A 24,205-nucleotide genomic window follows, 5' to 3' on the forward strand; every position below is an offset into this window, starting at 1 on the left:
ACTTAGTCTTCTGGGTTTCATTTTAGATGAGGTTGTTGTAGCTTAATTGAATCTGTTTCTGACTTTTTTTTTAGTGCAAATTAACTTATTTGTTTTACCCCTCCTGCCAGACGTTGAGGTTTTGCGTATCAAACAAACAATGTGGCTTCTCCTAGACCGTGAGTGAGGACAATGGCCGTAAAATGTTGATTTAAACTTCTGTATCAATGTAGCATAACTATTTTTGAAGATAATAAGTTGCTTAATTAAGGTGATATTATTTATATTAGTTAGGCTATACATATATCCACTGCTGGATAAAGCACCCCCTCAAGATGTTTCCAAGATATATATGAATAAATGCCCCTTATTATCATAGGTCTAGCAAATACTTAAAGGTGCATGAGACTAATCAACCATGCAAAAGAGAATGTATATAAATAGGTTTGTACACATGGTTTTGGCTTATGAAAAATAAGCAAGATATTATTTTCAGGCAGGAAAACGAAACAATTTTTTTGTTTTGAGCCGCGAACGGACACCTTTTTAACTTAAATCACACAGTCTATAGAATACTGATGGGGAATTCTGTCACTGAAGAAGGATACATTAAAGTATCCTAGCATGAAGTAATTCTGTTACAAACACCTCTCCTGGCATACTAAAGAAGCTTGCATTTATTTATTTATTTATCTTTTCAAGAATAATATCCCCTATCCCGCCTCTCTCTAATAAACCCAGGCAATCTTATAAAAGTTTGATGCTAATGGGAGATCCTGTCTCAGTACATTTGGGTTGCCTGCAGATCATAATGTGAACCAGTGATGCCTGTTTATTGAAGCGACTGTGGACTCTGACCCTTTTCTGTGTGCCATTAGAGGAGGCATAGGGGGGCTTCAGGGAAATCCCCTGGCTCATACGGGATGTACAGTGTAACTGGAGATGGCACGGGGGTGGGGGAGTGGGACAATTGCTACCAGTGAAAAGCTCATCTCAGACTTGAGAGTTGCTTCAGGAGACATTCAGGGTTTTAGCAGGGATGTACCAAAAGCTGCCTTAGGAAGAGGGCATTGTTAAACCACAATACTGAGCGCTAGACCTGCCTAATGCATAGGAACCTTTCAGATCTCCCAGAATAAGAAAGCTAAACCTCAGTCACCACTATTTGCGAGGCTGAGATGCTCATTACTGTAGTGTTTGATATAAAGCCTACAGTATTTTTTTGGGAAATCCTACCCTTAAGTGAACACAGAATGCATTTCAAAATTCAATATTTATGACTCGCAGCATTTTCAAACAGTCAGTGCCTTCTGTTTGGTTTTCTTTGAGTGCTTTGTTGTTTGCTGTGCAACACAAACAAAGCCGAGTGAGTGATGAAAACGTTAAATATGAAAAGTTTTTGTAAGAAATGTTATAAAGGTCTAGGTCTATACAAATTAATTGAGTAATCCTGAAAGTGCCTTTATTTGAAAGTAATAGGTCAAAATGGTTTATATAATCTCTTTTAAATGTATTATATAATTGGCCAATTGCAGTTGATTTTAAATAACTTGATAAGTATATACAATTTCAGTATAAAAGCCTTTTTATTAGCAAGCAACTTAAGCTGTTAAGCCACATTAATAGTTATTCTTCAGTCTTAAAGATAGTGAAAAACTGTCTAATGTATAGCTTTTCCCATTTATTTTATGTTATTTTTCTATCCATCTGAAAACTAGCTAGCAAGTTTTAAAAGTAAAGCAACTTTCTGATTTATAATAAAAATTACTCTTGTGAATTTAAGCTGTGAATTAAAAAGAACAATAGAAGTTAATTTCTTCAATAGTCTTGGGACCCCTTGGGCATCTCCTGCAGAAGGTTTTCAGACGTACTCTGCCTGTGCTTATCACATCTGCAGATTACACCTAAGAACCATGTAGACGAGGCGTGTGGCCCGTGTTATACCGAAGACATTCCCCAGGTAGACAAGCTGTGTGGTTTGTTATACCAGAGACCGACCCCTTGCAGGAACATTTCCGGACATTTTGTTTTGCTGGTCACAGGAAAAGAACTAGCAGGTCTTGATGGTGTATTTCAAGGTGAAAAGGTGGACTGGCCATTCCATCTGCATGTGTGCCGGTCATCGTGAAAAAAATTGATTTTGGTTGACACTCCAGTTCCTTGGCTGGAGGCTCCAAGTGCATTGATAACTGATTCATACAGACTGGGCTGTCGGAAAGTGTGGCTGATTGCTTCACTTCCTTACGATTAGGGCTGTGCGATATGACGATATATATCGTATGACGATAGAAAAACGTCTATCGTTTCATATTATGCTCTATCATTTATATCGTGATATCGCAAATCCCACTCTTTACGGCAATATTTTTCGTCATTAGGACGCTTTGCGTTCTTCCCGGTTCTTCCACACGTGTCGGATGCGGCAAGAAATGAGCATCAGAAACAGACATGGAGGAGAGAGACCTGACACAGAATAACCAAAATAGACAAAAGAAACTTTAATGCGCAAGCGCACACGTTGCGCCCCGCTCTCGTTGCCGGGCTAAACTCGACAATACGCGAACGCTCCCCACCCCTGCTAATTTTGACGGATATCATTTCTATAAAAATTAAACAATAATAGTTTGTTTGCATTTTAATAAATTGCAAAGCAATGCAAATAAAGTTTAATTAGATGGTGAAGTGGTACAACAGCTTTTAGTATTATTATTATAATAATAATAATATTAATAATAATAACTGTTTTGAATTAACACGTTCTGTACGGGTAAGTAGCATCGAGACCCGACCGTCAGAGAAGAAATGTCCCTGTCTAGCAGATGCTAATTGCGCCAATATAAACCCGGATGTGGTAAATTTGCCTGAATCTATAGCATTTTACAGCGCATGTCTTGCGGGATTACTATTACTTGTAAATCATGTGTATATGTATGTATGTATGTATGTATGCGTGTATAATATATATATATATATATATATATATATATATATATATATATATATATATATATATATATATATATATATACATAAGATATACATAACTTTTAAGAATTGTGCCTGAAAATCTACATCTCATTGAAATAAGCATATTGACGTTTGTTTCCATTGTTTAGTTTATTTTAAGCAAAGTGTAGATTCACGTTTTGTGTATGGTTGAAGGAGACTTGCTAACACTTCTGTACTTTTATCCAAGGTTAGTTTTCTGTGTTTTATACTATGTTTTCAGTGCTGAAAGGCCTTCTCTGAAATGTTTTCAGAATGGTTTTGAAGGCTTTAAAAAGAAAAACCCTGACATTTCTCAATTTTACTTCCTCGCAATCAGGGCATCTTTGCAGAAGATGTTTTTGGTAGGTTATGTGGTTAAAATGGCACATAGAATCACTTGCAAATCTTGCAATAAGACACAAGAAAGTAAGTGGAAGAAAGTTTAAATATATGCCTTTACTCTTGTAATCTATTTTCAGTGACAGTATGGTCAAGGAAATTAAGATGCTTTAATCAGTAATCTTCTCTACAAGTGTAGAACTTGACTAAAATCTTGTCCTTCACATTGTCAATTTGCTTACCCACATGTTAATGATACAAAATGTGATTGTTCTCCTATTCTACACTTACATTTTGCATTTATACAGTAGTAGCTTCAAACAAAACGTTTTTTCGGCTAAGCAAGATTCTCAAGATACTTTTAATGTCTTTTAGCTTTTAGCTCAATCTAGACCCTTCCAACTAATGCCTAGTGTAGAAATACCTTGGTGAAGTTTGGCAAGATTTGATCAGGAACCAAATTCAATTGTATAGGTTTCTTAAAGCTTATTGTGGTAAAGTGTACAGTACACTAGCATGCATCCCCAGCTGTTTCTCATGTTATTTCTGTAGTGAGAGTCAGGTAATTCGATGATAATCATGACGGAAACAACGGATGACCCAGAACATGTAACGACATGTGCATTATATTAAAGTCTAATCCTTTTAATTATCGGCCTTTTATTTGCGGTTTAGATCATTATATCTTATTGGTTGGCCGGCTTTGTGTTTTCTTAGAGACATCACAATAAAGTAGAGAGAAACATACATGGCTCACAGGCCAAGTTATAATCTCTTTGGCGAGGTCTTCGCTCTCTGATCTGGATCCTCTAGATAGAAAGGTTAGACGGTCTGCCTTCAATCTGGAAGATGATTTATTTATAGCTTGGGTATATTCACTCAGATGCTTACTGTGAGGTGTCAGCAGCAACTAATACGCTGAGCAAGAAACACCCGGAAAAGCTACGAATGTTGATGAAATGACTTTGCTTTATCGACGGTAAATGCCGTTCAGCCAGGGTTCTTTATTCTCTCTATTGTGCCAGGTTCACTTTCACACTGAGGGCTTTTCAATAAAGCAGGGTCGGTGAAGGGATTGAACACAGAGCAGCAGCCCCCTGGGGGAGCAGTGTGGCAGCCAATCACACGGCAGGACACAAACAACAACAGCTTGACAGATAGAACCGCACCGAAAGATAAACAGACGGGATAGGAAGGCAGGGCTCTGTACCACAATACTGTAATGTCTATGTGGAGGTGAGGTCTTTGTCCAATGCTGGACTCACCTACACCTGTCACCTTGCTACAGTAATGCAGAATATTGCTCTATTCTACAGTCTAAGTGTCAGGAAATATTGTAGATCCAAATCCTGTCCCTTTGCACCCCCCCTACACATTAACACTGTACTTGTTGCTAAATGCACAGTGCAAGACAACTGGTAGAAAATGTCCCTCGTTTTTAGGGCTTTTGTTTAATTTTATTTACTTTTCCGTACTTGGGCAACATGGCCTACATATACTTTAATTTCCTATTTAACAACTTCTAAGATGGTTCATTCTTTATTTTTTTGTATACTATCTCAGGGTTAATTAGAATATTTTTGCTTGAAGAAAATTTTGAACAAATTAAGCCTCACTGGACAGTTACCTTTACTATAATTTTGAATGCCATATGCAGAGGGCGTGCAAGTGCTTTTTCTCTGCAGTGTTTCTGACCTGGTTCTTTAACACGTCTGTAGCAAGAATGCAGCAACATGGGAATGACAACACACAGAGAGTGCAGCGCTGGCACAGGTCTGTTTGCCGGTTGGCTTGACAGAAGCCCATTCCAGTGGCAGGCTGGTGGCTTATTCCTCCTCTCGTCCTGTCTAATGGAATGTGATTGCAGGCTGCCATTTTCTGCGACGGTGGTGTGGTCTGTGAGAGGCACGCACACAGGCTTGGGGGGGCGAGTGGGGCAGGTCAGCGCAGGGGGCAAGTCTTCAGTTTATGCCCTGGGGGGTGGGAAAGGGAAGGTGCCTCACTGAGCCAGCGGCCTGACAGATATAGTTTAATTCAGAGAGAGAGCTGAGAAGCATGCTAAGCCCAGCTGGGTACATTTGAAGATCTACTCTGCCCTGATTGCATTTCTGAGAGCCTGCCCCCAAAAAAGATAAGCTTTAAAACCTCTTCATTAATACGCTTCGCTGTAGTGCACAGCTGGGGGTCGTAAGACAAATTTCAGATTTTGTTTTTTAAATTTTTTAGTTACGTTTGTAATTTCCATAACCCAGAGTGACAGTTACTGCACTCACTGGTACATATTGTCCTTGAACTAATTTGTTCACCATTTTGTTTTTTTAATCTATGGGGAGAATAAAAATATAGCCTAAGTTCCTTATTTTGTTTTATTTCTGTCTGTTTAGTCAATGTATCCATTCTATCTCCTGAAACAGAGTATTTTATTAAAAGACACTCCTTTCTGTGAAATATAAACCAAGATAACGTGTTTCTTGCTTGTATGTCTGCTGTTTTAATGGATTGGTAGAGGTGGCTTGTTCACAATTGACTATGGCATTAACACTAGTAGGCCTGTGGGAAATACAAACTTGAACCCAAGACCTAAACCACTTTCATTCTTTGTGTTAATACTACTCTAGATGTATCCCTTTAAAACAGGCAATTATGCAGCTGCCTGGTCACTATTGGACGAGTGGGCTGTTCTTTACTTAGGCTGGGTTTCAGTTATGAAGCTTGTTTAATTGGTGACCACAATATGATCATAGGTTTGTGATTAAATGCAGTATTGTGAATGGCACTTAAATTATATAGTTTTGAGAATACTTTTAAATCCAGGAGGTCGATCTTCTCTTACAGAACGAGTCAGCCATCTTAAATCGCTTTTCTTAATTAATGGTCCTTCCCCACATTTCCAGAGTTACCACAGTAAAATGGCTTCTTACCAGTCAGGACCTCCTGGTTAAGTAAACGGTTTGATATGATTTATTTGATGAGAGTTCTGTAGAGTTTGTCCTTCTGCTGTCTGGGAAAGCCAGACTACAGCTGTGACCCTGAATGTGTCCAATTAAAAGAGGAAAAAAAAAAAAAAAAAAGTTATTGCAGAAAAAGTGCCTCAGTCAAAGGCCAAAGGATATTCTGCTTGGCTTTAATGGTTAAGTGTTGCCTGTTACAAATAACTCCTGTTCTGTACATTGTTGGCATGGCTGAATGAAAGTGAGAGCTGGCCATAATATCTCAGTCTGCAGAGCGCAGGGCTGCTTTTGGCCTGGCAGTGCCGTAATGGAGTCAGATCGCGCCCTGGTTTCTTTGTAGCCTCTGGCTGATAGCAACACCGGGCTAATGATTCCTCCGCATTGGGGAGGGCTGTCGCTTCTCGTCAGATTCCCAGTCCTAACAAATGACCTCGAGGCTGGAAGGTTTCTATCCGAGGCTGCGAGGCGACATCACCGCGCAGAGACAAGATTGTGAAAATGACGCCGCACCCTGTGAGAACATTTCAGCACATTAGAACCAGTTCCTGGCTTCCTCCAGCGCCTGTATAACCTGAATGTGATCAACACTCACCTCTGTTCCTGTTCATTTGAATGCATGCTTCTTTTAGGTGTTATTTCTAACATTTGCAAAAACTTCATTAAACTGCAGAAACTATTGTTAACTTCATTATATATGTATATCTGTATCATACTGGCCTTGACCTGTATTGAACTGGATTAGAATTTATTTTATTAGCTGTTGTAGATTACATACATTTAAAATAACTAATTCAGGATTATTTTCAGTATTGAAGACTAATGACAAGATAATAGCGGAGCGCTTTTGGTACATTCAGTCTACACTACACCACTTCTCTGCAGACTTCAAGAAAGTGCAGAGTATGTTTTTACTCTTGGCTTCTAGATTGTTTTATTGTCTGAAACCTTATTTTTTATGTATTTTGTTTATTATAGGACAAATTGTTCTAATTAAAGATCCTATTGGTGCTTTAAGAAAAGAACATTGAATTTAATGCATGGTCATTATGGTTGGACAATTTTCTTTGAAAGAAAAGTGGTGAATCATTCCACCCCAACTACAGTGAGATTTCTTCCCATCTATTCTTGTGGTATTGGGCAATAGGGAGAACCAGTAGACATTTCTTAATCCTTGTGCATTTAGCTGTGACTTACTGCTGAATGATCACACGTCTCTAGTGAGACGGATATGAATAAGGAGTGGTGATGTGCAAACCTAATTTCACTTCAGAAGTGTGCTCATCAGTTGTGTGACTAATCTGTACATAGCTAGTCATGTGTACAGTATGCATCGGCTGGACATTGTATAGTTTGCCATTTTTTCTGACTGAAGCTTCTATGTATATTTAAGGCAGGCTTGCAACTTTTACAGCAAGGGAAAAGAAAAATCCTTTGTTATAACCTAACCCTTTCATTCATGAGATCTTGTTTTTTGGAAGAATTGTTGGATTGGCAAATAGTTGTAGAGGTTTCACTTTATCTAAGCATTCAGCTGAGCCAAAAGTACAGATACTAGGACTGTCCTGAAGGTCAGTCATTACCTTTGAAGATTTTAAGCTTCTTTGGTGTTAATTTTGCATATTTTACTGATGTCACATTACCGTAGTTTTTATTTATTTATTTTCCCCCCAGATAATCCATATAAACAAATAAAACGTAACAAAACAATACATAAAATACCCCCATGTAATTATTTCTTAGCAGACACCCTTGTCCAGGGCAACTTACAAAATATAAGAGCAATAAATGTTACGTTTTAATTTTTTTACAAACACATGGTTTATGTACAGGTATTTTATTTTTCATCCAATTTTAATTCAGAAGTAAATACAATTGTTACACATGATAAATACACTGCAAAACAGCATTGTGACATACAATTTTAATTACAAAATAAATAGGACCATCAGCTAACATTAAGAGATGCACTATATTCATTCAAGGGTTTTCAATTTGCTTTTTACGACTAATATTCTAACCTGAATAAAAGTACAAATAAACTGCGGAATGAATGACAAATGATCCACTCATTCACAGCATATTCATAATAAACTGTGTGCGGTGACACCGCTTACATTAAGCTTTTTTGTAGTCTTCTGTGCATTTAGCAAAAAACATGCCAAACAGCACATTATTTTGGAGAAAACCGATTTAAGTTTCCATTTATATTGCACAACACTTTGCTGTAAAAATGGCAGATCAAGACAGAAATAACATGGAGTGGTCTACATGCATGCTGGCGAGTGGGGGGGTTAGTGAACTTTTTTTATATTCAGCTTTTAAGTAATAGGCATTTTTCAAATCAAATGTTTTCCTTTAGGTAGGCTAAGAGGGACATCTGAAATGTGGTTTAGTATTCAAATATTGTCTGTGTCTTTTAAGGAGAGAAGAGTGATTGTGATGCGGCGAACTTTCGAACGTTTGGAAAAACCTACATAGTCCTGGTTACCAAACGAACCTTCGAACCATCTAAGACGGCCTTAACAGATACACAGGAAAAACTATTTTTAAAGCCTGTCCTCTTAGCTTCTAGACAAATTCTCAGATTGTGGTGTATGAAGTGAGCTGGGTCGAAGATCAAGTACAAAATAGTGTATGATTGTATTTGTTGGCAAGTAAGGGGTAGTTCAATAAGTTAAATTTATAATAGTTCTAGTTAGAGCATAGGTGCAACCAGTAGAGCAAGAGTTGATACCAGTTTAATTACTAATAGCACAACATCCTAAACACAAAATGGAGTTCACTACCTCTCTCTCATTTTCATTGTGATCATCTTTGCCAATGTATGGGTCATTTGAATTGCTGATAACAGGAAAAGCGTCCTCTGACTGACCTGCATTTGAACTATGAAACTTGCCTTTTTATTTCCACTTGGCTGCATGCTGATCAGAGCTGCAGATTAATGCACAGCCTGATATAGATAGAGATGTATGTAGTCATAATAACAGGATTGAGATCCTGCTCATTGTCTCATCCCATGAAATATGGTCACTCGTTTATTTGCTGTCCATCTGACTGGTGGTAATATTCTGTTTGAATTGACACCTTTGATGTTTGGTATGAAAGAAACTACCTCCATGTAAGTCTCAGTTCGAGAATAACTCTGGAAATACAGATATTAGTCTTAAATATACCGGCAAGACAATTTTACTAATTTTGAAAGTCTAAACGAACATACTTGATTGCTTAGTTCATTGTGACCTTGGTGGCTGTTGTTTGGTTCATATTCTGTATAACAATATTCCTTTTATAAAACTGATAATGTGGATGAATAATAGGGAGTCCACATGTTGTAATATAAATGGACTTTAATGTAATGTAGTAATGTAAGTTGTTTGTAAGTGCCTTGTGTGTTGAATGCTGTTCTTGGTTCGGCCTCTTCCCACAGAGTGAAGACAGCCCGAGCCCGAAGCGCCAGCGGCTCTCGCACTCGGTCTTCGATTTCGCCTCGCCTGCGCCCTCTCCGCCAATGCGGCCATGGGAGATGCCAACCAATCGGAGGCCCCCTTCGGCTCGACCCAGCCAGCACCACTTCTCAGGGGAAAGATGCCACACTCCCGCACGCAACAGGAGGAGGTGAGGAGCACCGCAAAGCTTCCACGGGTTTAACAAAGAAATGGAGTAGCTGCAGCACTTGGGGGGGAGTGTAAAGTTGGCTGCAGAATCTAAATTCCATAGCTCTCATTTGGATGGCCGAGCCCTATTGCATTCTCACTTGTACACCATGAAAAGCTCTGAGTCAGTCGCAAGTCATGACTAGTGTAATCCAAGTTTGTACAATGAACATTTTTAGACGGAACAAGTAATGCCTCCAATAATACATATTTTCCTTTTATTAATCATTCTTAAATGTTTCTGCACTTTAGTCTCTTGAATGCGGTTGTTCTTGTCTTTCATTTAAAAAGATAATTCAGATGTAAACTGCACTTTCAGGCTGCATTTGGGAAAGGGGAGTGACATCCTCCTGCATTGAATAGGGTCTTTCTTTGTTTCTGGATATGTAATTATTCAGATTTCCCTGCCCAGTTTCCCTGTTGGAATGCATCAGGCTAGTGTCTAGCGTGTTTCAATTTTGCTTCTAGAGCCCTGAGCCTCATTAGATGTTCTGTAGGCCCCTGTGAAATCTGTTTTTATTATTTTGTGTTTTTTTTTTGTTTGTTTTTTCCCGATTTGCCATTCTGTAAAGTGTTTTTTACATTTGACTGCAACAGTGAAGCTTGAAATATACAAAAAAATGACCATAAAAGCTAGCGAGATAGCTGGAACCTTAACCGGTCTCTTCCCTCCCCCAGCCCTCCTGTCAGGCGCCAGCGTGGGCGCAGGGACCGGCTGCTGAGGCACAGCACTGTGGGGCAGGATGAGAACTACCACCACCTCACCTACGGCCAGCCCCCCAGCCTGGAGGAGCCGCGGGCCTTCCACCCCCCCAACGTGTCCCCACGCATGCTGCACCCCGCCGCACACCCCCCCCAGCAGAGCGCAGTCATGGTGGATATTCACGAGCAGGTGGGCAACCGTGGGCCACTGCCGTCTGATGTAGGAAGAGTGTTGAATGTTTATCCAGGTCGACATTATTCAGAATCGAGCTGCGGTATATGAAAAATGTTCTGTGTCATGGGATATGGAAACGGATGTGGAAACTGATAAGTACTGAGATCTGTTGTCTGTATGCAGGTGACCTCTAACCCTTCTGTTGTTCTGTGTGCAGATTCACCAGGGCACTGTGCCAGTGTCTTACACAGTCACCACCGTGGCGCCACATGGGATCCCCCTGTGCACAGGCCAGCACATCCCCGCCTGCAACACCCAGCAGGTCCCTGGCTGCTCTGTGGTCTTCAGTGGTCAGCACTACCCTGTGTGCAGTGTGCCCCCTCCGGTGAGTGTGCCGCCACCCCCTGTGTGGGTCACCTGCCACAGCATGGCCCGGGAGGGAGGGAGGGAGAGGAAATGAACAAACCTGGAAATGAAGTCCAGTCTCTGCAGATCTAATTGAATTCTTTCTAATGAGCGTGGCTGTGGTTGAACACCGAGTGTACTAGTAATACCTAATGAAGACTTTTGTAAACCTGGAGTCTCCTTTAGCCTAATGGAAGCTAATGTTTTTCCTTTTTTAATAAAATTTTATGATGAGTGAGGGTTATAGAGAGAGAGCACAAGGTTAGTTTAGGTAGTGGAGCACCTGCGACTGGGATATTGTTTATGGAAATTCCTATTTTGAATGTGGCGGTTAGAAATTGTGCAATTAATGTCTGTTTAATCATTGGGAGGACGAAATAAAAACTGACAAAGGCAGTAAGACACATTAGTAGTGACTATTCAGACACTTGTCAGCTTTTGCATCAGTAATACTTTTTAAAGATTTTTTGAAGTAGAATTGCTAGATTAATGTTTAGTCATCCCTTTCTCAGAAATGTAGTGGAACACTATTATGGTTGCTATTTAACTGTTGCTGAATCTTGTGTTTTATGTCATGAGATTGGCATTTCTCAAACTATCCAATAATTCCTGTTCAGGCAAGCAAGGAGTGACTAGTTCTTTTAGTTTCAGTGATCTGTGTGCTGCTGCCCTCTAGTGGACAGCAGTATTCCTCAAGATGGCTGGTTTGGGTTTTAGTCTAGCAAACGACATGTGGATAACCTTGGAAGGCACAAGAAACAAATGCCTAGCAAATTTAATAGAAATAAATATAGAGGAAATGCTTACTCTGGATGTCGTATCTTAACACAGAGACTTCCACACTTCTTAATTTCGCGTCCGAAAATAATATAGTGACAGCGTTTCGACTTATCTTCCTCAGAGCACAAATATACATATACACATTTATGATTTACTGTCACATAACAACAATAACACAAGTAATAGTAATCACGCAACACATGTGTTGTAAAGGTACAGATTCAGGTAGATTTACCACAGCCGGGTTTATAGTGGCGCATTAACATCTGCTAGACAGGGACATTTCTTCTCTGACTGTCGCGTCTCGATTATACTTACAAGTACAGCACGATGTTAATACAAAATAGTTATAATAGTAGTAATATTATTTGCATTGTTTGCATTGCTTTCCAATTTATTAAAATGCAAACAAACGTTCTTATTAATTTTATAAAAAGTATATCAATCTAAATTAGTGGGGGTGCAGGGGGTGTTTGCAGATCGAGTTTAGCCTTGCGACGCGAACGGTGCGCAACGTGTGCGCTTGTGCACTAAAGTATCTCTTGGTTATGTTGGTTATTCTTTGTCAGTTCACTCTCCTGCATGTCCGTCTGTGTTTCTGATGCTCATTTCTACCTGCATCCAGCACGTGTGGAAGAACCGGGAAGAACGCGAAGTGTCCTAATGAAAAATACTGCCGTAAAGATTGCAATTTGCAACACCACGATATAAACGATATAGCATAATATGAAACGACAGACGTTTTTCTATCTTCGTACGATGTGTATCGTCATATCGCACAGCCCTACCCCCAGTGAAAATGCTGTATTGAATTGGGAATGAACGCTCCGGTCACTGACAGCCTGCCCTTGTGTTTCAGATGCTGCAGGCGTGCTCTGTGCAGCACTTGCCGGTCCCCTATGCATTCCCATCCCTGATCTCCAGCGACCCCTTCTTAATACACCCCCCACACCTCTCCCACCACCCTCCCCACCTCCCTCCCCCCGGCCAGTTTGTCCCTTTCCAGACACAGCAGTCCCGTTCGGTAAGTGGCTGTGAATATTTTCTGTCCATTTCACTGCAGCTGAAAGTGCTTGAAGAGAGCTAAGATTTTGCCATGTCTGTATAATTCCTTCTTGGGCGATTGTTGGAAGCATATAGTAATTCCACATCAAGGCTGAAGTTCCCAGGACACTTTGGTTAGTAAAGTCACAAACATCCCAACAGTGGAACACAGAAGCACTGACTGCAACAATGTTTAAAACCGTCCTTTTTTCATTTTAATGTTTATAACTTTGCTGTAATGATGCTGTGTCTGAGCACTACTAAACCGTTTAGCCTTCAGCCTCTTCTACGTTAAATCTATACTAGGTGTGGTATTGATACCGGAACTTTTGTAAAACTGCTACATTGGTTTTGTGGTTTTACAGTTTGTTTATTGTGTCTTTCTAGTACGTTTCATTCACAACTGCCTTGTCTTTCTACGTCCGCAGCCGTTGCAGAGAATAGAGAATGAGGTGGAGCTTCTAGGAGACCATCTGTCTGTGGGGGGTGGTTTCAGCTACCCTCATTCAGCACATCCCACCACACTGCCCCCCTCCACCCCTCTCCAGTTCCTCTCTCACGACCCCCTGCATCAGGAGCTGTTTGGAGTAGTAAGCATTTCATTCCCATTGGGATTTATCTCTAGACCTTTTTTTTTTTGCTTGTCTTGCCATGTCTTTCTTTAAGAACACTTTTATTGGCAAACAGTGAATACAATCACAACACGTGAGACAGCAGTGCAATCAAGGAACAATTAGCAGTTTGTCTACAGATCTAGGAACGGATGACAAAAAATAACCCATGAATGTTCAAAGAAGCCTGAATCTTACTTAAGTACTTAAAGTTAAGTACAAAGAAGAATAGAAAGCTGTGGAAAAGTTGGTCAGAATGTCAAAGGAAGAGATGTGTGTATTCAGTAAATTCTCCAAAGGTAGAAGTTAGCAATACTTCCCTTGCAGTACTTGAATAAACTCAGTTTGGTACTTAATTGAAACAAAAAGAACAACCTTGCGTTTGGCTTTATATTCATTAACAAATGACATTATAGACAGTGCCCTTTTAAAGGTTATATGAAGAGTAGCGGAACTGGATATTGGACGATGTAGCAAGATCTGTTAACTTGGCACAGTAAGCAATGATCTGAAGATCTGAGCAGAAACTCGCTGTACAGGAAGTAGAGTTTGCCAGGTTTATTGAACCACATAGGGATTTTAAAGACTGAGGTAGTTTAACATTGAACTGCAGCCGATCCTACTTTTTTTTTTTCTACTGCCATTATCATGTTTTTCAAATGCAAAGCAGAGCATCTGAATGATGCTTTGACTGTAAAATAAAATGCAATTATTTTATATATTTAAAAACAAAAAAATCTTTCACAAATGACTTCCGTTTTCCACGCTGCCGTGCCAGCACAGTGCTAAAGATGGGTATTACTTGTCTCCAACAGCCTTATCCACATTTCATGCCTCGACGAATCACAGGTCGCAGATACCGTTCCCAGCAGCCATTGCCCCCTCCACCCTATCACCCTAGCTTCCTGCCATACTTCCTGTAAGTAATATCAACTATTTGCATTGTCTTTTAGTAAGTTTAATAAACTTATTTCACCTGTAAAGAGTTGAGTATCATAATAGTAAATACAGTAAGTCTTAATCCAAAGTGCAAGTCAGAGAGATTGATGTGGATTCATAGGTTTACACAAATATGCATGTACAACAGTTTATAAACTAATGAAACCTAATTGATCTGAAGTGGATTATTACTGGAGGTTCTTTTAAATGTCTGTTTTTTTAAATGCCTGGTTCCATTGACATCATAGACAGTCTACTATTGTGGTCCTGTCCCGGTTTCCTGACACATCATGTTTTTCATAATTATGATTGTCTTGCTATTTATATTAATGAACCTTGGGATGTACCTCAAGTGAGCATTGACGAAGAACACAATTGACAGGTTTTCGCTGTGACTCAGTAGGGGGACGAAACTGAGAGGATTGTTTTGTACTTCTCATTTTCCTCATCAAAATTCTCTCATTGTATCAGGATGGCAGTGTTTTGATGTGATTGGGAACTGAAAACCTGAGCTAGCTTTGAATTAAAATGTTTCTTTGTTTTGCACTCCCAAGACGTATGATCTAATACGCTTGGTCTAAGTAACCTTCTGAAGTGCATCAGTATGTGAACAGAAATACAAACAGTCAGAATTACATTAAAAAGTATTCTGGGGGCATTGTGTAGAGTCATGGACAGCAATGTTATTATAGTGTTTTTCATAAATACCTGCTGTTCTTAGAGTAGAGTTGCTACCATCTAGTGGTGATAGTCAGAAGAACCATATTTAATGTCATCACTGCTTGGTCAACTCAAAGCAATCAGTCATCTTTAATGCCATCAAGTGAAAACTACTTTGGTTTGTGGATTTCTTTATAATTAACTTTATAATTTTGTTCTGCATTGATGTTGTAAATCCATAAGGTTTTGAAGTCTTTGACGATGTAGAGTGATTTGTTTCTGTCTTCTCTGCTGCAGCTCAATGCTTCCAGTACAGCCAACAGTGGGACCAGCCATTAGTCTAGAGCTTGATGTGGATGATGGAGAAGTTGAAAATTATGAGGTGAGTCTTCTGAACTAGTCCGCAGCCTATTGTGTCATATTTGGCAGCAATTGTTTTTCCTATTATAACTATCTGTAAAGGGTTTATCTACCAGACTTGCACCTTTTACGAACGTATATAAACAGTTTTTTTTGGTAAGACTTTCAACAGTATTTTGAAGAGACAATTTATTTTTTGTCTAGAATATAATTCAGTTTTCTTGTCCCTCTAGGCTCTGCTAAACCTGGCAGAGCGTCTTGGAGAAGCCAAACCCAGGGGCTTAACAAAGGCTGATATCGAACAGCTTCCATCTTACAGATTCAACCCAAACAACCACCAATCAGAACAGACCTTGTGAGTATTGAAGCACTGCAGTAATACGTAGCAGAGCTCATAGTGTTGTATACATAAAGCTCAAGTGCACACTACAGTTTTTTGGGGGGGTTATAGGTTTTACTTTTTTGTTTAGATGGTGTAACGTTTTCTGTAATGGGTAATTATTCAAGAAGGTAATGTTTCACAGCTACTCATTATTTTGAAGAAAAAGACATAAAAAACGGCATGTGCATTATTTATGCATGTTTTGTACAAGTTTTGTACAGTTTTTCAACATTTTGAAACAATTCAAGTTGTAGCAGAATGAAGTTGAGAAGACTACTTTTAGACAGCTAGCTGGGGTTGAAATGAAAGCAGATGTTTTCTAAGAACAGGTGAATAGGTCATGAATTGTAAACCCGAGCAGCATAAAGAAAAAATAAAAGGGGGAGGGGGGGGGGAATGCAAAGTATTTTTCATACTGAAGCCAATCCTGTCCACTGGATTTTGCTGCCCAGTATCACAGTGTTTTGCTGCATCTGTAGGTGACACCCCTGCCAAGGAGGACAATAACAGCCCTGTGTTTTCTCAGATTGCACAGTGCCCCATGGGACAGGGGCACATAAAGTCACAGTAGCTTGTTTGCAGTCAATAGGGCTGTGTTTTATGGTGCAGACGCTTTATTCTGTTGGCCCTATTAGCAATGCAAGATCAGCTGCCATTTTAATTTCATTTGTGTATTGCTGGGTTTGTTCTTCACAGCTAGACGTACGACTCTTGATTGCACATTGCAGTCTTTCCTAGAAGACAACAGTCCATTTCCTATGAATAGAAGTTAATGATGTTTGCTGTATTCTGTTTCAGGTGTGTAGTCTGTATGTGTGATTTTGAGTCCAGACAGCTACTTCGGGTCTTGCCTTGCAACCACGAATTCCATGCCAAGTGTGTTGACAAATGGCTGAAGGTAAGTTGCAGCACAGCAAGTTTTGCTAAGCAGTGTCAACAGACATACTGTACCTAAACTAATGAAGGTAGGAGGGGTAAATGTTTTTGTCCGGCTGCATGACGCTTGTGGCATGTTTTGGGGAATTTTTTTATAATTAAAAAAAAAAAAAAAAAAAAATCCAGTTTGATCATTTTTTTTAACTGAATTAATGCTGTGCTGTTTGTCTAAAATCATGAGGTCTAAAAACACATGATTCCTATTAGTTTGGACCCTCTTGTCCTCCTTAATCCTTAGCACTCATAAATTAGACAAAAATCTGTTTGAAAATGAGGCCAGCAAAGCCTGATTTTGGTATCCCTGCGAATAATTGGCACGGTTCTAATTAATTCCGTTTTTGTAAACCGATGAATGCATTTTCCTTACTTAGAATCATTCGAGTGAAACAAGCCTGTTTTTCACTGCTAAAGATCATTATTGACATGGCCTCTGAAAACATTTGTATTTGAACTCATTTAAGTCTATTTAAATGAGTGCAGCTGGAGAGGGTCAGTTATCTGTTTGCACCATCTACTGGTGTGTATAGGTAATACTGGTGCTTGGTTTCTGCAATCTTTTTATTAAGCCCCAACAAAATGGAATTCTGTATTTTGTTCCTAAAATTAGTATTGTGCTTCTCCTATGGTTTTATAAATACTCAGTTTATTGTTAAATTGAAGGTGAGGACTGCTGTGCAGATCCTAGCCACTTTAATGTTGAGCAGTCTTATGTCATGTAATGTTTGTACTGTATGTTTTATGACTTTAGACAGTTTTACAAAGACCATGTTTATTTGCTAAGCACAGAACAGATCACTGCTGTGTAGTGCATGGTTTTTCTATGTTTACTTTTAAGCCGGGGCTTAAATCTGACTGTGTTGATTTTGGTCTGAAAATATGATGTAAATAACTCACCCATTTTATTAAGGCAATGTATTACAATTAGGGATCTTTATATCCAGAGTACTTCTCTGTCTACTGATCTAAGCCAAATGCACATATATTTGTCATTGCTGTATTGGTTCAGGGTAAATGAAGAACAAGTGGCATATTGATATTTAGAGCTGCTGTTTTCAGTAAATGGAAATTGTGCTTTTCAGTTTGCTTTTTGTGCTGGAATGTTAATTGAAGCTATTTGTTTGCCTCACTAAAACCATATCACTGTCAACTCTTAAAACTTCACACACTTTTTATTCATGCCTGTATATACAGTGTATTTATAGATTTTTACTCACCATTTAATTTTTAAATGAAGAGTCATGCAAGTAGGATTTCAAGAAAGCAATCGATTCAGCTTTGTTTTAGTTGGGCCAGGCCAATTTGCTGGATGCATACAGTGCTTTTCCATTGCATTATGGTAAGAGTCCTACACTGGGTATTGATTTCAGTCTCTCTCTCTCTTCTAGGCCAACCGGACATGTCCGATCTGCCGGGCTGACGCGTCAGAAGTGCACCGGGATTCTGAGTGACCTGTGCAATTGCACCAGTCCAGCGAGGCAATTTCCATTCACATGTATATACAGACTCTTTCCATTGACTCCATCCCTACTCCGTTTTTTCTTTTTTTTTTTTTTTTTTTTTTGGCTTCCAACCCTTCCTTTTTACACAAAAAGGGGTCAGTGAACCTTCCTTTGCACTGTGTGACTTTATCAGTTATTAATCTTATATATACTAGACTTCAAAACTATGATTTATGGGATTGTTATACTAACTGTGTGATTGGAACTCCAAAGATTTGTTTTTTTATTTTGTTTTTCCTTCTTGTATTTTTTGTTGGTTTGTGTGGATGTGTGCACTAACATTCCCTGGTTTTCGTGTGAGCATTCCGAGTTTTGAGTGTTGCTGTAAAAGATTACAATGGAGGTGGTCTTTGAGCATGTGCTTTTATATATGACAAAAAAACCTGTTTAAAAAAATAAAAATAAATATATCTATATATTAAGAAGGAAAAAAAAGTGGTAGCGCAAAACAATATAGCAATCTATCACATAGAGAAATGGAATACTGTGAGCTGTGTGTGTGTGTGTGTGTGTGTGGGCGCGTGTGTCTGTGCCAGTGTTTGTGTGTGGCCTCGCATACTGGCATGCTTGTTAGCCTGAGCAAACCAGAGGTGGGCAGGAGCCAGGCGGGTGTGAGGAACAAATATATTCTATACCCCTGGTATGCCAGCATGTACGGAGTAGTGTGTGTGTGTGTGTGTGTGCGTGCACGGGTGCGATATTATGCAGCGATGTATAATCTTGTGTTATTTATACAGTACTAGTACCGTACACTGGTCTTTTATTTTTTCTTCATCGTCTTTGGTTTTGTTTTCCCTCCTTTCTAATCTCGCACTGAATGATGAGGGTGCAAGTGTGGTATTGAAAAGCATTGTGGCCTAATCTGAGGATGTGCACATGTCCCGCTGTGACAATATATATTATAATTTTTCTTTTGAAGACAGATATGTGCTGATTCAAGGAGCAATCTATTTTTCTCCAAAAGAGTTGCTCTCCAGTTGAACAGACGTCTTAAATGTCCCTCCACATAACAGTGCTTGCTGGCCAGCTCAGCACATGTTCAATATCAAGGGCTTAAACTCTCTCAAATTTGTGCTTCAGATTCGGGCTGTCTGGGAGGCGTAGGAATCGTGAATGTGACCCATTGTAAGTTCACGCCTTTAAAAGCTGAAGTTTTTATTTACATAAAGTATCTCTTGGGGGGCCGGCCAGTGACATTAAGCTTTGCCCATTTCAACTCAACCCTGTGATTCTCCGCCAAGGCAAAGTGGTTTGACTCAAACTTCCTTTTTGGTTTCGATCCCTCACTCAGACCTCTCACTGAGACGAGGAGCAAAAGCATTTACAGCAGAACTAAACTCATCCAAGTGAAAACCCATGGACCTTCTGTTTTTCCATGAACCGTCTCCTGTGATTCTTTTCCATGTACACGATTCCACCTAATAGTTGTAAATCAGTGATCAGTATTTTCTGTTGATGTGCAGAAGCACTGACACAACATCACGGGCTCCTGCTCCTAACGAATGTGTTTACTGGGGAAAGGTAGTGCCTTTATTCTGAGCGCCAATGAGGGTCTACACCCAATTCTCATTGAGTATTACAATGCACCTAATGTAAAATGCCAGATATCACCAATAATACCTATAATGAGTACCATTATTAGTCAGTCATGGTCAATCTGTCAGAATACACCTTCAAGTTGGTGGTGGGGTGATGAATTTTTTTTTCACAATTACCTTGAACTGGTTGTTATTTTACTTCTATCCTGTTGAATGAATAACATGTTATTACAAGTGTTTTTAAGCAATTATTGGGAATTTTGTTCTTGAGTCCTGTTTCCTTAGTTTTTTTTGTTTTTGTTTTTTTCTCTCTCTTATTAACACATTTAATTTGAATCATTTTAAAACATGGATGATTCCTTTGATTGTTCCACAACAACGTCCGTTTCTGCCTCTGCTGGGTCTGTGTATTTGATTGTTGTCTGCTGCTACAAGATGTGGTGTCAAAAATTTCTTGAAGGTTGTAGAAAAGCAAAGTCCAAAATGTACCTAGGCACAAGAACAATACTGTGGTCTTTTCACTTTATAAGCAGACACCAGAAATTATTCAAAATTAAACCAAGGACACTAGGCGGGGGAGAACCACCTTTAGCATTGCTCTAACATTTAAATGGCACACATGGTAACGAAACTTAAAATAAGGAACAATGGTAATTGGCTACATCAGGATTATTGAAAATGTACCAGTGAACAACTTTAATATGAGAGACACATAGGGTTTAGTCAACCTCATAGATCATCACAATTATATTTCAGAAGCTACTGGATATTTCAGGGTGTCTGAGGAGCGAAAACCATTTACATTATGTTGTTTCTCTCATTCTACTGGGGAAGTTTAAAGTTGTTTTGCAAGATCCCTGGTTATTCCATCGGCCAATGATTAAATGACCCAATGTAGATAAGAAGTTGCAAGAGGTAACCAGATCATAGATTATTGTACCACCATGTCTTAACTTATCAATCCAACATTGGTGGAGTGAAAGTTAGACCTATATTAAGTCCTGGACCAATCACTATACCACTATATATTTAATTCAGTATGTGTGAGTATAATGTATGATCTCAGGTTCTCTTTCTGAGCACAATCACTATCGCAGCCCTGGAGTTCACTAGTTACTTGAACAAGTACATTTTGCCACAAGGAGTGACAACATTGGTTTCTCTACAGTTGTGTTACCTGCTCAGCTATGATCTGGCAGCAGTGTAGCGCTGTGTGTTTGCTTCCCATTATTGACATGCCCCATTTCAACAGTTTAGGTTAATATGCCACGGTTTGTCAATTGCCCAAGACCTTTCAATGCAATTTTCTATTAGAGGTTAGTGTTCTTGGATAGCTTTCATGTGGACTGCTTCATTAGTAATATTGTTCTAATTTATGGTCTTCGTCCCACTTCATTCTGTTATTGTTTCCTCAATCTACAAACTGAAACTGAAGATATTCACCAGGTAAATATATGTTCTACTATTGAGAGTTGTGGGCAATGTTATGTCACTCAAAATGTGGCTATTCAACTTCAAAACAATGGCATCCCCACCCCAAAAGCACATCCCAAAACTTGGCGAAGGGTGTCCCTATTGCGTTCCAAGAACGTGAAGAGCAACCATTCACTTAAACCCATTAACCTAGTCCTGCTAAAGAAGCTCAGGACTCCAGTGACAATTACACATTACAGAACCAAAGTGTCATACATCATAACACCATATAAAACCGTACATATAACAAATAGACTTGCCAGCCTTGTCCAGACTGTTCAAGTTCATGAAAACCAGCTAAATCGAACAAGATGAAACGAACGAGATACACTTTGTTTGTTAGGTACGGCATTGTATTTGAACAACAGCAGATTACCCTGTTATGTAACCACTCGGTCATTTAAAACCACTTAAGTGCTGCACAGAGAACATGATCATCAAATTGAATTTCCCCTGTGTGTCAAATTGATTTTGGATAAGTTGTGTCTGGGGATAAATAGAGTATGTCTGCCTACAGTGGGTTGTTCGGTGGTCAATGGTTTTTGTTTTGTTTTCCCTTGCATAAATAAACATAATTAGCATTCAGTTTCTTTATCAAACTGCCCGTGCTATTCCAGGGGGACTGCTGACTGTTGGATGAAAAGGATTCTCAAATGATTAGGTATTAATACAGCAGGAAAATAAGTGAAGCAAGTGTCTCAATGATTTTTTTTTCCAGTATTCCAGTATCGTAAATAAATTAAATGAAAATTGAGGGAAAGTTTGAAACCCTGAGCTTCAGTATACCTCCCATACAATGGGACCATGCATTTGGTAATGTCGGGCACCTCTGTTTTCTAAGGCATGAGGATTGTATAGGTCTTGAACTTGTGCTGGTTAATTGTTTGCAAATCAGTTACTCACTTGAACCATCAACATGTCAGCAGATGGTTCTTTAAAGCACCTATAAAACATTGAGACTTTTTAGGTGTATGGCTTTCATATTTCCCTGCATCAGCTTTTGTATTACTATAGTCTGGTTTTGATGACTTTTATTTTTCTAGAAGTGCTGGTCTGACTGGCTATGTTACCTCAAGCCCATGGCTCAGCTGGTTGGCTGAAGTTTCTGGGAGTTTATTGTAGCCAGCTTGTGGATTAGCAGATAGTAACTGGATGTAAATTGTTATTAAAGCCATAACTGGTGAGAGGTGTGAAAACTGAATCTGGTGGGTTTCTAATAGAATAGAAAACACCCTTAATGCATGGGGCCAGGTTCTCACTGGGTGCATTTCTTAATTAATACAATTAGAAGCATTCCCCCCTGCTTATCCTAAAATAGATTTACTTTTCTATATTTTGCCTTCCCTTTATGTACAATAAAGCTTTCATTCATTCATATGGTATATGGCACATCCACACACACAATCAGAAAGATACATTACTTAATCATGCTATGAATGATCAACTTTAAATGAGTGGACTACATTCTGCTTAAAATGCATTTTTCAAAACCAAAGTAGCAGCTATTAGGAGGTTGTGTGTTCCCTTTGGAAGCCATGTTGTCTCAAAGGGTACAGTATCCATTGTCTTTATTTTTTCCAGCTTCTTTGGTTCTTTCAGAATCCAGTCGTTGAACTGACTGTTCTAACTTTCACCATTAATACAGTGTAAAGCTTATGTACAATTGTTTTTCTCGGGACAAGTATGGTGAAATTGATGGTAATATTCAAGTCCACAGGAACATGGGAGAGTTGGTATGGGACAGTGTAGCCTAACCAAGGACCCATTTAAGATGTATTTCATCAATATATAACATTTAAGTTGTGTGGCTTTTGAGAAACATTCAATATATAATTTATTTTTCTTCTCAATGAGAAATTCCTATCTATGGAGACCTCTGTTCATTGTGCTGACTGGTCTTCCTTGGTGCTGTTGCCTTGGTATAGGATTCTGCAATCTTGGCAGATCTTCATGAACAGCATTCTGTACCCTGGCAGGCTGACATAATCTACATGTATGGTTTGCTTGTGAATCAGAGATGGCTTCTTTTCACCAGTCCAGCAAAGGGAGAACATGCATTTGCTACCAATTTCTGAAAATAAAATCCAACAAATCTTGACTTTACTGCAAAACCAAGATGAAGACCTTCATATGGCAGAATGGTGTAAAGTTACACATGTGAAAGCAGGTCAATATTAAAAATATATATTTTTGGAGGTAGGGGAAGAACAAAAAAACTGAAAATGTGACCGTGATTTTGTTTCTGGAGCTTTTTCAAACTGGAGCAGGGAAGCACATCATAAATACTTCTTTGGGGAACTGTTGATTTTTATAAACCTTTTTAATAAAAATATTGCCTGAAGGCTTTCATACTGAGGTTTTAACACACAAAAGTGAAGCACAAACCCATACATATGAATGTTGTGAGCCATAAGTAGGGAAAATATTAAATGTTGAACAATTGCAGTCACTGATTGGCCACAGGTTTTCAGTCCCGCTACTTGAGTTGCGTAGATCCTAGGATCCTAAATTGTCGAGGTCTAAAGATGCTGCACAGAGCAGCTACTTTGTGCAACGTTGATGTGTAGGTATCAGTTGTAAGATGAACCTTTAAACTTTGAAACCACCAAGGATCAATGTGGGTCACTTTTTTTTAATGGCTCAAAAACTCATATTTTCCCTGTGGCTTTATAATTGAATTACACCATTGGGTGTGACCTATAAGACTGATGGATTGTGACACTTACGGACCAGGGTTGACCACATGATCATTGTTCGATTCGGAAGCAGCCACTAACTTGTAAGGTGCGCC

At 39.1% G+C, this 24,205-nt stretch overlaps 1 protein-coding gene across 1 annotated transcript in view; it reads left to right on the forward strand.

Moving 5' to 3' along the window:
- Positions 1-20,189, forward strand: part of rnf38 (ring finger protein 38) — a 57,226-nt gene extending 37,037 nt beyond the window's left edge. Inside the window, exons 3-12 of the mRNA XM_066720582.1 lie at positions 9,685-9,872; positions 10,589-10,802; positions 11,005-11,172; positions 12,832-12,996; positions 13,445-13,606; positions 14,443-14,546; positions 15,524-15,608; positions 15,820-15,941; positions 16,767-16,866; positions 18,290-20,189. Of these exons, the coding sequence (XP_066576679.1) occupies positions 9,685-9,872; positions 10,589-10,802; positions 11,005-11,172; positions 12,832-12,996; positions 13,445-13,606; positions 14,443-14,546; positions 15,524-15,608; positions 15,820-15,941; positions 16,767-16,866; positions 18,290-18,352 (1,371 nt within the window). The 3' untranslated portion in view covers positions 18,353-20,189. The remainder of the gene's footprint in view (positions 1-9,684; positions 9,873-10,588; positions 10,803-11,004; positions 11,173-12,831; positions 12,997-13,444; positions 13,607-14,442; positions 14,547-15,523; positions 15,609-15,819; positions 15,942-16,766; positions 16,867-18,289) is intronic.
- Positions 20,190-24,205: the final 4,016 nt, after the last annotated feature.

The sequence above is a fragment of the Amia ocellicauda genome, chromosome 13 (assembly GCF_036373705.1).
Source record: "Amia ocellicauda isolate fAmiCal2 chromosome 13, fAmiCal2.hap1, whole genome shotgun sequence".
Lineage (NCBI taxonomy): Eukaryota > Metazoa > Chordata > Actinopteri > Amiiformes > Amiidae > Amia > Amia ocellicauda.